Source organism: Charadrius vociferus, unplaced genomic scaffold (assembly GCF_000708025.1).
Source record: "Charadrius vociferus isolate BGI_N301 unplaced genomic scaffold, ASM70802v2 scaffold15, whole genome shotgun sequence".
Classification (NCBI taxonomy): domain Eukaryota; kingdom Metazoa; phylum Chordata; class Aves; order Charadriiformes; family Charadriidae; genus Charadrius; species Charadrius vociferus.
This window is the reverse complement of record NW_009650064.1, coordinates 4,201,309-4,217,333: the sequence shown is the minus strand read 5'-3', so window position 1 is coordinate 4,217,333 and position 16,025 is coordinate 4,201,309. Positions and strand designations below refer to the sequence as shown.

Sequence of the window (16,025 nt, the reverse complement as noted above, 5' to 3'; positions counted from 1 at the left end):
TACATAATATATTTTTCTGCAGGTTGGTTGGTTTTTTTTGCTATTTTTGTATAAATAGTACTTCGAAATCAAATTTAAAAGTCATGTTCTTGGTAGTTGTTGCCAAGAATTTTTCTCTAATAAAAATCTGGATAAAGCTTTTTATTTCCTACTCCTGTGACTTCTGTTCACGTAATGGGAGAGTTGTATTTTTAAGGCAGTTGGCCCGAAAACAGTAAAACATCCTAATAACAGAATAGCTTTATTACAGAGCAATCAGTTTATTCATGCTCAGGAAGCTCGAGTTAAAATCTCAGCATGGGCTGGCGTCTGACACAAAGTGCTAGTTTGTATTGTATTCTGCCTCTCCTTCACTTAGGTGGCCCTGCTCCGAGAAGATAAAACACACACACGCTTCCTGTCTTCTGTGTGCGTTTTCTTGTACAGTAGTTGTTTCTGGAACAAGCATAATTTCATTTCCAAGAGGAAGCGCCCACCATCTGAGGGACTGAGATTCAAGAAATGAACATTTATTCTGTAGAAGCCTATTTTCTAGCAAAAACATGAATCAAAAGGAAGCATCGCTGAAAGCAACATTAAGCACATTCTTCTGTAACCCAGCTGTTAATATCTTCCTTTCTTTCTTTCTCAGCTGGACAAGATGTATTTTGCAGCCTAAGAGATCTGCACATAAATAGTTAAAGGTCCATTTTTTATATTGAGTTTAAAAATTGTATGTTCCAGAATTTAAGTAATAAACCAATAATACTTTTATATACCTTTTATTCAGCAACTTCAAAGCAGTGGGCAGATGACTGTAGCTTTTTTCTAGAGACAAAAAAGATTTCTGTGATAAAGATGGGATAAGCTCAGAAATTGAGGTATTTTACATATTTCTGTCCTAAATGGCAATGACGTCCATATCTGAGACCTGTCTGCATTATGACGTGTATAGTGAATAATAGGCGTGATCATTTATGGTAACGTGACAGCTTCTGGAAGTGCATCAGTGTTGGCCCTATGCTCAGCCGGAGCACTCAGCTATAGAAACATACCTAGTGGTAAGTGGTGTGCACTTAAGGCTTTTCAAGTCCAAATTAGCAAAGTAGTCTAAAGCTGGGCGGATAACATCAGGTCACAGGAAAATCTAGAAGCATGTGATCATGAAAGCCTTTAAAAAGCACATATGGATCAACAGTCATTTCTCTCCCGTTGTTTCTTATTATTACACGTAACTAAGTGGGAATAAGGAGTATCCATGTGGTCAATAGGGTGTACAACACATGGATGAAAATATTAATATGTAACATAGTGTTAACAGATTCTGTAGCATTTCTTGACCCCTAGTTTCCAAATAGGAATTAAATGATTCTGGTACAGATAATGTATGACACAATATATGATGAATAAGAAAAAACATGATCTATCACATTGTAGTGCATTAGTGGGAATACTCCATTTTGGTTATTGATACTGTCTTGCTAATAGGTTAACAAGTGTGCAGGAAAAGACTTGGAGGATGCAGGTTTTTAAGGGGGTTTTTGAGGTGCTTTTTGTTTGGGGTTTATCTTTTTTTGAGGAAATGTATATGATAGAGGTTTCAGCTCTGCTGAAATTGAGACAGGCTCTATTTGTAGAGAGTTGATGTATGTTCACAGAGGTGGTTCTTGTAATGTCTGTGTCAGTGTAATATATATGAAGATTTTTTTTCTTGAAACAGAGCTAAATGAGGGATTCACAGTGAACAGGAATCCACACTTTCCTAATTCAAAAGATTTCTGCTCCGAGGCAACTATTTCAGCTGAGTTGTTTCTTTGTGTCCTGTACTCACAGGGGGCAGGACTGAAAGTGTCACTCAGAAGCAGCTGCTTTCCTTCCTATCAGGATTTGTTAATACACCATTTTCATTCTTCATCAGAACAGTGCCAGGCAATTTTCAGATCTCCCATGTCTATAGTCCACAGCAGTAAAGAGAAAAAGAAGGAACCTTGAAATTATCTTCTTTGTTTTAAACTTACTTATCTTACTAACAGTTTTTGTTATAAGTACTTACAGTTTAGGCTGTTTTAATTTAGCTTTTCACTTCTGCTTCTGATCTCTGTTGTTAATGCTGCTGAAGAAAAACATTTGGCTGCTGTTTTGCTCTCTATTGCCATAATCATCCTTCTAAATAAGTGTTTGTGCCCTAGTATGTGGTTTTCTTGCAAAATGGAACTTGGAGATTCTCGGATAAATCTGAACCCACAGTTAAATACTGGTTTTATACACACCTAAGTGACAGGGGCTGTACAGTAATAGTTCTTTTTGCATTTTCCAGGTGAATAAAATCATTGCAATTAAAACTTTCTTTGAGAGCTAGGAAAAAAGACAAAAATCTATAGAGAAGTGTCTGTTGAAGAAGCATGCTTGTTGTTAGCAAAGAAGTTTGTGGTTAGATATGCTTTGTTACTGTTTAGTTTTATAGAGGCAGCACTAGCGGTCACATTTTCTAAGAGGTAACAATTATCTGAATTATAGCTTAGGTTTTATTCAAATACTTTAAGGTAAAAATACCATATTTAGTTCTACATATGGGGAATTTTTTGTTGCAGCTAATTCACTTATTCCCACTGCCTATGACTCAGTTCTGGCGTTATAGCCCATTTCCAGGCTTTCACAACTATTATTTTTGGCAGCTAATATTGCCCAAAGCTACCATCTTTCCTTAAACTTATCCAGATCAGGCATTAGTAATAAACCCCCTGGAACAAATAAAGCTAGATATGTAGGAATCAAAGATTCTAAGTCAACTAAGTCTTCTGCTAGCTTCAAACTAGAACGCTTACAGTTTAAGCAGTCCCAAAGCAAGAGCTGTATTTTGTATAGGCAATCACATAAAGCGTCTTTGACTTTTTACTTCTAATGTGCAGGTGGCGTCTTGAAACATACTGTCTCTTGCTCTGATAGATTTCTTGACGTATTGCAACAGTTAGGAAAAAAATCATGAGCGAAAATAAAGAGGAATAATCTTTTCAAGATGCTTACCAGCCTGCTTTAATTGTTAGGTGATATGTTCTTTCTGGCTACTCATACTGCTGAGTCCAGCATACCTACTTTTTCTTTTTTTTTTAAATGGTATGTATGAAATCTGGTTTGGGTTTTTTCAAGTTTCTTTCTGCCTTTATTTTCAATCTTTATTTTCAGTCTGTCCATATTACTTTCCTCTAGCCTTACTGATAGTTTTACATTTTTCATATTGTAGTGTCACTTATGAAATTCCTATATTGTGCTCTTTAACTTCTTAGTCCAGCTCATTAATTGCAGTGGGAATAGAATTCATCACCTTGCTTAGCCTCTTTTAAAATGCCCACTACGTGCCATTGTGATCAAATTTTGTAAGTTTCTCATTAGAGAGACTTGCATATTAAAAATAAAAGTTTTGGTGTGACATGTAATCTAAAAGAAATAAATAACCTAAATAATAGGATAGCCTCAAGAGACTTTTGTTGCACACGTGTTACCCAGCAACATTGACAAGAAAAGATAACTTAGGTGTTGATAGGCAATAGGAAGCACAAGACCAAACCAAGTATTCAAATATATTGAATCAGATTCCTAAAAAATCGCAAGGTATTTTAAGTACTGAGATTTAAAAATATGCGGAAATAAATACTGCTGTATGTAGAATCATAGAATCACAGAATGGTTTAGGTTGGAAGGGACCTTAAAGATTATCTAGTTCCAACTCCCCTGCCGCACCTTCCACTAGACCAGGTTGCTCAAAGCCCCATCCAGCCTGGCCTTGAACACCTCCAGGAATAGGGCCCCTACAACTTCCCTGGGCAATTTGTTCCAGTGCCTCATTACCCTCAAAATGAAAAATTTCTTCCTAATATCTAATCTAAATCTCTCTTCCAGTTTGAAGCCATTACCCCTTGTCCTATCTCTACATGTCCCTCTCCAGCTTTCTTGTGCGCACCCTTCAGGTACTGGAAAGCTGCTATAAGGTCTCCCTGGAGTTTTCTCCAGACTGAACAACCCCGACTCTCTAAGCCTGTCTTCACAGGAGAGGTGCTCCAGCCCTCTGATCGTCTTTGTGGCCCTCCCCTGGACCAGCTCCGACAGGTCCACGTCTTTCCTGTCTTGGGGGCTCCAGAGCTGGATGCAGTACTCCAGTTGGGGTCTCATGAGTGCAGAGTAGAGGGACAGAATCACCTCTCTCAACCTGCTGGCCATGCATCTTTTGATGCAGCCTAGGATGCAGTTGGCTTTCTGGGCTGTAAGTGCACATTGCCGGCTCGTGTTGAGTTTCTCATCAACCAACACCCCTGAGTCCTTCTCCTCAGGGCTGCTCTTGATCCATTCTAGGCCTAGCCTGTGTTTGTGCATGGGATTGCCCCGACCCGCATGCAGGACCTTGAACTTGTCCTTGTTGAACTTCATGAGGTTTGCACAGGCCCACCTCTCCAGCCTGTCCAGGTCCCTCTGGGTGGCATCCCTTCCCTCCAGCATGTCGACTGCTCCACACAGGTTGGTGTAATCGGCAAATTTGCTGAGGGTGCACTCCATCCCAACATCCATGTCACCAACAAAGATGTTAAATAGCACCAGTACCGACCCCTGAGGAACACCACTTGTCACTGGTTGCAGCTTGAACGTGGAGCCATTGACTGCAACTCTTTGAGTGCTAGCTGTCCAGGCAGTTGCTTATCCACCAAGTGCTCCATCTGTCAAATCCATGTCTCTCCAATTTAGAGACCAGGATGTCATGTGGAACGGTGTCAAATGCTTTGCACAAGTCCAGGGAGATGACATTGGTTGCGCTCCCCTTATTCACCAATGCTGTAACACCGTTGTAGAAGGCCACCAAATCTGTCAGGCACAATTTGCCCTTAGTGAAGCCATGTTGGCTGCTACCAATCACCTCCTTATTTTCTATGTGCCTTAGCAGAGTTTCAAGGAGGATCTTTTCCATGATCTTGCCGGGCACAGAGGTGAGACTGACTGGCCTGTAGTCCGCTGAGTCTTCTTTTTTACCCTTTTTGAAAATAGGGGTTATGTTTCCCCTTTTCCAGTCAGTGGGAACTTCACTGGACTGCCATGACTTCTCAAATATGATGGGTAGTGGCTTGGCAACTTCATCCACCAGTTCCCTCAGGACCTGTGGATGAATTTCATCAGAAGTACCTGTGCAACCATGAAAGGCTGCAAGCTTTTGTCAGAAATTATACAGATCCTTTTGTAATTGTATAATTCCAAGACTTTATGCTGTAGGAAATACACCAAGTATTGCAATATTTTAAATAAAATCAAATGTTTACCACCAATGGAGACTAGAGGTTTAGAAAAGAAGCATGTGAGTGTGAATGACTCCACAATGTAATATGAAAGACAGCGGATGATGGAAGTTGCTGTTTACGTGTTCGTCGTTAACATAGGGGAATTCCTTGGATATATCCTTAATTGAAGAGTAGGAACATTGCTGTGGTATTGCAATTTTGAGTGTTTGTCTGCAGGCATTAAAGGTTAAAATAATTCAACACTGAGAAGTTTTGAAGACGTAAAACTCTGTAATGACACTAAGAGCAAAAAAAGTAAATATCGTGTGACTTTGAAATATGGCTTCAAACACCATAATATAATATTTTGTATTGCTACTGTTGTGCACAGCACCATTGTAGACTTAGCAACACAGAACCAAGAAGGATGTTTTCTGGGTCATCAAGCCCAGCTTGCTCTTACCGGGGCAATGCTTGTTACTGTCTCCGTCTTATTAACAAATCAAGCTGTCCTTGAACCTCCCTGTCTTTTTCTGTTTGGGTTTCTAGCCTTACACTTTATTCAATAGAGCAAGTCAGTTTTGACCCATAGTTTCTACAGACCTTTTCCTCTATTAAGTGTTTCTCTCCTGAGGTGTCTGAGTAGAGCAATCGTGTTGCTTTTATCTTCCTTTTTTTTGGTCCTCAACTCTGCACAGATGGCAGTGTGAGTTAATACAGCTTTAACAAGAATTGGAAATGTGTGCCATATTCCAGATGAGGCCCCACCGGTGTCCTATACAAGTCAATTAATATTTTTCCCTCGCTTTGGGAAATATCTCACCTGATGTCTCTCAGGATGGCATTTGCTTTTTCCAGGCATCATCAATACTGCCTCATAATTTTCCAGCTGACATTTGCATATCTTCACCATTTCCAACTGAATATGCAGTTTATAAACAATTTTTTTTTCCCTCCATCCTGACCTAAAAAAATTTTAGTGACTGTGCTTGCTTTTTTTTAGTCTTCAGGTATCATTGTGACTTGACAGATGTAGTAAAAATCTGTTTCGAGTGGTTCCATGTGTTAATTTTTCCAGAATTCTTTGGTGATTATTTACATTCCCTTGCCCTCCCCAGCTTGAACCACTGAGCTCCCTGAATTTTCCTTCTTAATCTTCATTCCTGTTAATTAATCAGCCTAATGTCATCTGCACATACATCTTACTTTTTTCCTGGTTATCTATATATGTACATATAAGTAAGAATGTGGTAGAATGCAAGTAAATCTAGGAAAAGCTCTATACCTATTCTTCGTTGTTACTCAGTAAGGACTATGATACACAGGCACAGAGGGATGAAAAAGATAATAGCACATACACGTGCATTTTTTTACTATTTCTTTATGTCAACTTGACTGTTAGTATTTCTTGAACGTGTACATGTGCCATAACTGTGGATTTCTGTATCTCAATTCTAAAATGTTCATATCTTACTGAGTTTGCATTTGTTTTAAATTCATATTCTTGTTCACTTTCATGCTATTACCCCCAAAAAAGGAGGCCTAATACACACTCCTTTAAAATCTATGCTTTTATTAAAAAATTGTTTTTTATTGTCTTTAGAAATGTATCTGATAACGTTCTCTCCAGTTCAGTGATGCATCCAGGAATAATCCAAGTGGGTTATTTACAGATTTAAAATTAGGGATGTGATTAAACAGAAGCTGTTATATATTGATTGGGTTTGGGTTCTCAAAATCACACAGTTGTCTAAATAGCATATTCCATGAAAGAGAAGATCATGTGATTACAAGTACTTCATGATTTGTCCCAGGATTTTTATTTGTTAGCCCACCACAAGGCATTGTGTTGGCCATCATCATTTTTACTCTGCCTCTTTGATCATTTTAATATGGCAATAAATGAGTAATTAATAAACTGACATTTTTTTAGGTAATAAAATTAAAAGAGAGAGTTCAAGCGGAAAAAAAAAAAGTAATGATGATTAGAATGTCCTTGATACCATGATGTGATGACATCTGATGGATTTTTTTGGCTGCATAATACAAATAATGATTAGTTGAATTGTCTTTGTTTATCTTGGGTACTGTGGAACAACTAGCTGTTTCTGTACCTAGTAAGAGAAAGTTTGAAGTGTTTGTTACACTGCAACAACATTCTAAAAACATTTTAAGTCAAGTCATGACAGCGCAGAACCTGAGTAACGGTTACAGTTCTGGTTTTCTATATGACAGCTTAATTTTATTTAGTTTAGTTAGTTCTGCACTTTTAGCATGTACAGTAAATCCCATTATGTCTGCAATCAAGCATAAAGTAATTATGCCTTCTCCCTTTTATCACAGATTCCTTGCAGCTTGGAGTACTGGGATGAGCTTCAGAAATCATTTGTTGCATTCCGGGAATTCAGTCTGTCAGAAAGCAAAGTCTGTGAACTACAGCTGCCCAGTATCAACCTTGTGAATGATCAGAAAGAGCTCATAGCCTCTGATCTGTGGAGGATTGTCCTGAACAGCAGTCAGAATGTGGCGGATGACCAAAGGTAATTTTAAAGGAGGATGGAAAAGCAGAAATCTAATGCTACACTCTTGAGAGATCTTTTTCAAGAGACTTAGGAAATACGTTACTGTTTTCATATGTCGTAAGAGTCTCTGGTCTTAAATGAGCTTCACAATGTAGTTCACGTTCACACAAGGACCTGGAGTGTGCACAAAAAGAGCTCTCTCTTAGTTTTATGGGCAGCCTGGCAGCATCATATTCATCAATTTTCTGAACACAAGTATTACTGAAAAGTGAAGACAAATAGGCCATATCCTGAAACCTCTTAGCTGCACAAGGCAGTAAAATTAGCTAATTAACAAAAGAAGGCTGAGGCGCAATCCATTGTATAACATCCTAGTAAACATTCTTCTTCCATGCACCCCCCGTACATCGCCTTTATTCTGTCCTCAGTGCAAATCAATGACTAGAATAAGCCAAGTGTCTATTTTAAATATATTAAATAAAACTTCAGTACTTCAAGAGCATTACATTATTATTCACACAGCTTGCTTACTATGCTAACAGTAAAAAAAAAATTAATCGGCATTTTCAAACACTGGGGATACATTTTTTCATTATGTTTACAGCTGGAAACAATGTATAATGACAGATACTCACTCTATTTGCATTCATTTGGTTTTGGTTAATATGTAGAGTAAGAAGAAATGAGTACAAATTCTCTCCACAAACAGCAGTGGAGTTGCTTTCAAAGACTTTCTTAATATTTTATAGTGAGCGCAGAAAACCCAGAATGACCCTGTTGGATCATGGGTATTTGCTGATTGTTGCTGCCTTTGTATGAACACATGCTTGAATGAGTGCGTAGCATGCACATATATGTTATGTGAAGCTACAGAATTCAGAGAAATCAGGAAATACAAACATGGCTAACAAAATCAATGAAGAAAATTAAACATCTGGTTTCCATTAATAGTACCAGGTTGGAAATGATTTCTTGATGTTAATTGTGAAAGAATGCATTTTCATCATTGAGAAGTTAAGTGTTTTAGACAAGGTTAATTCCTCTGAATGTGGGACCTTGGCAAAATTGCCTTCCTGGTCAGCTTAACACCACAGAAATGTGAACTCGGTGGGAACTGAAAATGAAGTAGTGAAATTTAGTAGATTTTTTTCATCAAGGCATTTGGCACTGTAATCTTGTTTATTGTTTTCTGTTCAAATAGGGTTCATCTCTATATGCAATGTTTCATTCAGGGAGCTCCAGTAAGCTAATGAGTAGTAATTGTTCCGAAAGAGGCTAGGGTTAAAATGAAATACAAATAATTAAAAAAAAAAAAAAAATAAAACCAGTTTGAACTGTGTTTAACATCAGAAACATTTTACAGCATAATATGAATTCACCTGCCTAAAAGGTCTAAACTCGTACGTTTTCACCTGGGAGGCTGCAGCCTGCTCCACGATAGTGAGCATCCTCAGTGGTATTAGTGTATCAAGTTATAAAGGGGTAGAAATATCCTAATGGCCTTGAGGTACCCAAAGACTCCAAGGAGGACAACTGCTCTGTCCATAGCAATGATATTAGAAGCACTATGTCCTCCAGATTGTGTGTATACACATAAAGCTAAAACAGAAACTACAACTGAAAGGACAGGAATTAAACTGAAGCATTGGTAGTTCACTGAATAGGGATAGCAGGAAAGGAAAGAAGGCAGCAAAAACCACGCACCACACTAGCAAAGCATTTGAAGGTCAATAAACAGAAGAGAAAGAGACAAGCCAAGGGAAGGTGTTATGAAGTGCCAACTCCTTAGGCGCGTGCATGGAGACTGCAGAGTCACTAGTCCCCATACTTTGGTGGCCTGAGGAATTCATAATGGTTTTAAGAGGTGTAGTTTACACCTACGTGAACAGTAGACTGGAAAGTTAAAGATTCACGTAGGTCAGAGTGAACTCCATCCAGAAGCCTGAGGGACACGTGAGGAAAACCTCTGATTTCAATCAGAGAAAAGATTATATTCCCTGCCTCAGCCACAGTTTCAGATAAAAATTCAAACTGATCTCTCTTTATACTAGCTTCAAACAAGCCTGTACTGCAACCTTTTTTAAGGATGACTGCAGGAAGGACTGGTGTGGAAGTAGTCCTGACCATCCTGGAGTGATTGTTCCCAGAGAAACTTAAGGGGTCAGAAAAAGAGCAGCTGTTCCTCAGAGATGAGACTTTGACCTATGGTGTTTGAGGCACACTGGCTTTTTCTTGGAGACACAGCAAATCACACCAGTCGCATGTTACTGACCTGGAGGTTTTGAGACAGTTCACAAGCACTCAAATACATATAGTTACAGCTACAGAACAAGTTTAAGGTAACAGTTAAGCTCTAAAGGATCACATTCTGTTAAAGGGAAGCCTGGTTTAGGAGGTGGGTGACGGATACTGTGGACCTGCAGAGAAGGTCAACCTTTCTAGACCCCCAGTAGCAGAGGAAGTCCATATTGGCAGTAACTTTGCTGAAACTGTGGCTCTGTCTTCATCAAACAAACATATTGCTACCAATATGGGTATTTTCTTGTGATCAAGTACCCTAAAATGTATTCTGGATTCTACTTGACAAAAAAATCCCAAACTTCTTTGGTTTTGAGAGAGAGACTGCCATATGTCACGGTAAATTTCAATGTTAGATTTGTTCATAAAGCAAGTGTTTAATATGAGATTTTAGACTTGTGAGAAGAGCCACAAGGATCTGTGCTTAAAGCCAGTGCCGAGTGTTAGAGGGGGAAACTTCACAGCTGAAGGTATCTGCAAATGAGAGTGAGAAGTGAAGACAGTATAAAAGTTGAATCTTGGTTTTCCTGGAGACTCATTGTGATTCGACATAAGGCATTGACATGCTGTAACTGTATGATTGATTAGCAAATTTAATTCACTATTAATTGTAAAGTATAAAAATGCTTAGTCTTGTTGAAGTTTATTTTCTTAGTTTGATCTTGTATTTTGTGTCAGACTAACAGCTGCCATATGCGTGCAGCTGCTGCTCAATGATAATATTTTTTCCTTCAAATTCTGCAGGGGTTTTTTTGTGGTAACCTCTATGATATGCTAACTATTAATACCAGAGAGCTGATCCCATAAGTACTTTATTACTGATTCCTAGTATCAGTTATAAAGTATAAAGTATAATACTTCATATTATAAAGTATAATATAAAGTATTATGCGGCTCATGTGAAAGGAAAGCAAAAACATTTGTGAGATGATGTGTGATACGTTGAGCAGTAGCTGGCAGGCTGAAGTGTATCAACCAATAATGAATATGGGAATATGCAAAGATGTCATGATGCAAATCCTGTGATATGCCAGCTCGTTCTGAGATTGATCAGGAAGTAATTAGAAGTGTAAAAATCAAGGGGCTATATGGTTAAGGACATAGTATATATGTGTACAATGTTGTTTATTTTAAAGAATTTTGTAGACCATTCATTATTCAATGAATGAATAAGGTTTCAGTGAACATTTATGAATGTTTATTCAATGAATGAACAAATCTGAAGTCCAAAGGGAGATAATTTAGGATCCCCTTGGGTGTTTATGGAAGGAATCATATATGGCATGAATGACTGTTTATGGAAGACCTTAAAATAGGGAATTAAAAGGAAATTATCATAGAATAAATTATGTTTATAGGTTGCATTTTCATGTTGCAGCACTAACAAATTATAATCAAAATTACTTTTATTTAAAGCTCTGTTTGGGTAGCGAGACACTAAACCCCCTCCCTGGTCTGCTTGGGAGGATTTATCATTCTCTGTTTAAATGGGTTACGTTACAAGATGTTTTATATATTTGGGCATCTCCTGTGTAATGTAAAGAGTATTTTTATAATTACTGACGTACTAATTTGAAATAGTAATTGAAAATGCCTTAAGATACAAACCATGAAACAAGTACAAAAACTTTTAAATAAGCCTTAAATTGCTACTTTTTAAAAATTACGATGAGGAATCATGATCATGTTTCTTGCTAATTGTTTTAGCTTTTATTCAAAGTAGATGATGTACTGGATTTTGACCTCTAACAATTTGGGTTCAGACCAGCGTTTGAGTCATAAATTAAATGAGTTAAGTGGTCTCTTTCTTCTTCCCAGTGGATATTTTCCCGTGTTGCGGTTTCATCACAAATGACAGTTTTGGTTTAAATATTCCACTCTTAAAATAACAAGAATAATGCAGGTCACTGTTAAGTCATTGTTCCCAGTTGCCATATACTTAACTTGAACTGCTTTGCATGATGTGAAACTATCATGCTTTACAATATATAATGACTTAGAATCTAGGTATTTTCCATTTTAGAAATTCTGATATTTCACAGAATAAATTAAAAAAATAAAAATCAGGTATTAAAGCCAGGATAGTTTTATTTATTTTATTTTATTTATTTTATTTTTTTATTTATCGCCCATCCTTCAGCATGTTGCGCCAAACACAAAGCAGTAGAAGCCAGTTATTCCTTTTCTCCCCAGCTGAAGAGTTGTGGAAAGTCCGCACGGCGTTTTATAGCTCCAAAGCAGCCAAGAGAATGTGGGACTTTTTTATATTGTATTCAATTGATGCGCAAATTTTGATTTCACAATCAGCTCTATCTCTGTGATATTAATGGTCCTACTATTGTTCACCAAGACTTAATAGAAAATTTCCTGGGTTTTCAGCTAACACTGCTTTATTTTCTGTTTGTGCACAGTATGTGATGAAGGGCTGTGTCTTTTATTTCTCTGCTCTATGCAAGGTAAAAGGAGAAAGTAGCAGTGCTAAAGGTCTAGCGGAAGTCTGCCTAGGCCAAGAGTTCTAATGGGATTTAATTTAAAATCGGAGGGTCATGGTAGTGATTGTGAGGACTACAGTCCCCCTTTAAAAACTGTTCACTCAATATTATGATCTCTTATTACAGTTCTTTTTTAAGGCAATACTATAGTAATTTGCATGCTGCTTTTACTATATTTTGTACTGTAACTGATTTATACTGTTACTGTATTTTTATTCTCATAACAACACAGGGGTTATAATTCTGAATAGGGTTTCTGGTTGAGTAAAAATCAAATGGACCCCTTCACAGATAAAACAAGAACACTTGAACAAAGTCTGATCAGACAGGAAAACGATGAAAGAATCCTTGTTGCATTTCTTTTCAGATGATTTCTAGAAGGTGATCTTCTCTCTGTAGAGTGACTTTCCCTTCTAAAACGTGGCTTAGCCCACATTGTCCTGCTCTTCTCAGGCCTCCACTGCCAGCGCTTGTCCCTTCCTACCACAGGAGAGGATGTGAGGCCAGTTCTGTCCCAGGGAGTAACATTGTCCCGCCTTCATTTGCTGTTTCTCTCTGGTTAGTTTTTTAAGCATGTGGTTGGACTCTGAAATTTGCTAGGGAATCCTTTCAGTGGTGGGCCTTTTTGGCTTCTAAGGTGACTCTCCATGAGGAAACAAAAAGCAGTTTTCAGTCTTTTTATTCCCAACATGTTCAATCCCAGAATATTACATCCGCTTGATCTGCTGCTCGTGGGGCAGAAAAATCAAAGCAAATATGGCTAAATGCTTTAAATTTTTTCACTGGTGTGAAGCTCCTGCCACATTTCTTCCTGCATCAAGCATGTCATGTTCCCCTGTAATCATTGTGGTTATGAATGAGAAATGACAAAGGTCCCATCACACTAAAAAGCTCAATAAAAAAAAAAAAAAAAAAAAAAAAAAGACAGGTATATAAAATTTGACTAAACAGAATTTGGAGGGGTTTGTTTGTGTTTTATTTTATGAAAACATCCATCTCCAAAAAAACTTACCTAAGGAAATAAAAATGCTGAGTCACTGATAGGTGCCTCAAGGAATAGATTTCCGAGGAAAAGAAATTTATAATTTCAGAAATAAATGTCCTTCCTTTTCACTGCATTTAGTTGTTTGTACAACCTAAGTCTTAATTCAGAATATCAAAGTGTCATTATTTTTTTAAAGTTCCTAATAGTTCAGTTAACATTGCTTTGCACCCCTCTACCTTTTTTCTGTTTTCTTTCCATATGTTGCTGAAATTCTGTTTATAATCACAATGCAATAAGGAAAAAAAATCTTTAAATATTGACAGTTATTCTGAGAGAACTAATCAGTTTCACAGATTCAAAAGTATTTGGTGGTCTAAATAAGCATATGAATTTTGGTGGCTTTTGGATTTGCTTCCATGCTTTGTTCCAACAATCTAAGGAATATCCATGGCAGAACAAAGAAAAACCTCCAATTTCTCTGACTCTAGTGCACTCCTGTAGATATTTTATCATGTGAATACAAAGAATAATTTTCTTTCCCAAGATGCCAGTTCTCAAAAAACCTACAACACTATTTTTTAAATGTAAACAGGCAATTTGAAGAGGTAAAGCACAGGAGTGCAGCTAAAAATCTGATTAAGTAATCTGTCTTGCATTCTTTACCAACCTAATCCATTCTTGATATCCTGTCTTGATTCTTTGGTAATTAGCTAATTTTAGTTGGGTTTTACTGCTAATCACAAGTACATAGATTCATGTCCACAAATCTAAAGTTAGTTTTAAGTTCCATAAATAAATACCATACTAGCCAGTTACTGTAACACAAAATAATACTGATAAATTTAGATAACCATGGAATTCTATGCATTTGCAGCTGAACATTTAGAGTACCTACTATACTTGTGCATAATTTTGCAGTAACACATGGAGTGATGAAAAATTTGGTTCTAAAAGCATAAGACGCATTACTTTGAAATCCACTGTTTGAATTTAAACTTGTGTTTGAATTTAAAATATCAGTGGAAATCTGTTCATGGTGCTTTATAAAAGCTAATTACTTTCTGACCAAAATTGTAAGTTTGCGTTAGTTAATCTTTAATGAAATTTTATTTTAAAAATAAAAGCAGTATTGGACTGAGGATGTGGACTTAGTTTTCTTGAATCAAATCTATGTTTTTAAACTAAAACTCTTTAGTGCCAAACTGCAATGGGAGTAAGAATAAGGAACATTAAGGATAGATTTGGATTAAATTAGAAAGTTTATTTGTACTTCAGTGGTGTCTTAGCAACCTATAGAATTGTGATGTAGTGTTAGTTGCTCTCAAGAGACTGAAAGATAATGCTTGGAAATTCATGGCGTCAGTACAGCTACCAAAAAAAAAAAAAAATCAGTGGGGTGGCATCTTAAATGTATAGTTAATATGTTGTAATAGGTGCTAGTAAAAGGCTCCAGGCTGAGCTTATAATACTGGGGCATTCTTTTTAAATGATGACCGTAGAATGAGAATGGTGAAGGAAAGAAAGCTTAAAGGGATGGGGTTTAGGCATAGAAGTAGTTTGATGGTTGCGAGTCAGGTTCCAGATTCACTCTCAGCTCATTCTTACAGCTTTAATAATGTTAATATGCTCTGTTTAGCTACTTCAACAATTAAAGATATCTGGTATATTTTGGTTTTATTTCTGTAAATATGGTTCACATCTGTGGTTCAGTTGTTTCAGTTTGTAAATTGAAAGAGCAGTGTGATAAAATCATTGTTAGATTGCAGTCTTGTCTGCTATATTCTGCTTGGGAAAAAGTACATACACTAGCATTAGCAGTTAAAAGAAAACGATTACATTGGCTGTGTCAGAAAACCCCCATGGCACATGGTCATGTCTTACTGTAAAGCAATAAAATCCTGGAGGTGCTGAACTACCACTTTGTTATCTACCTTCTGCAGCTCAGAAAGTGAATCTGGCTCACAAAGTGCGTGCGATCAGCTTGTAACCCCGACAGCATTAGCAGCCTGTACCAGGGTTGACTCCTGTTTTACCCCTTGGTTTGTGCCGTCACTAAGTGTGTTGATCCAATTTACTTACTTGGAAGTCCACCTCTGCCATCATCTTGACCAACTAGGCACAGGTATGTATTCCTTTATGTAGAATAATAAAAGCATATGTAGTTCATACATGCTGTTTAATTGCTGTTGTGCTGTCTGTAGTCCCCATTTCCTCATTCAAACAGGCATTCCTGAAAAAAATGATCACCAACAGCCTCCAGTGGTACAGACTTAAGGGTAAAACTGATGATTTCTGTGCATTGAGAAAGTACATACGGTAGGCAGTGGGGCTGGCTGATCACCCCCCTTCCTCCCTCCAGAATGGGTAACTGTAGAAGCCATCCGGTTTTCGGAGTCTGATTAGTGACAGCAGGTGCCACTTCAGTTTTGAGCCATCTTAGTGAATGAATTTGATCTTTTAAATTTTCCAGCATATTAACAGTACTATTAAA

The 16,025-nt window shown here is 37.4% G+C and overlaps 1 protein-coding gene across 1 annotated transcript in view; it reads left to right on the top strand.

Annotated features, from left to right (window-relative positions):
- Positions 1–16,025, top strand: part of VPS13B (vacuolar protein sorting 13 homolog B (yeast)) — a 502,169-nt gene that overhangs the window by 430,952 nt on the left and 55,192 nt on the right. The window contains 2 exon segments of the mRNA XM_009891830.1: positions 7,581–7,777; positions 15,475–15,656. Coding sequence (XP_009890132.1) covers positions 7,581–7,777; positions 15,475–15,656 — 379 coding nt within the window.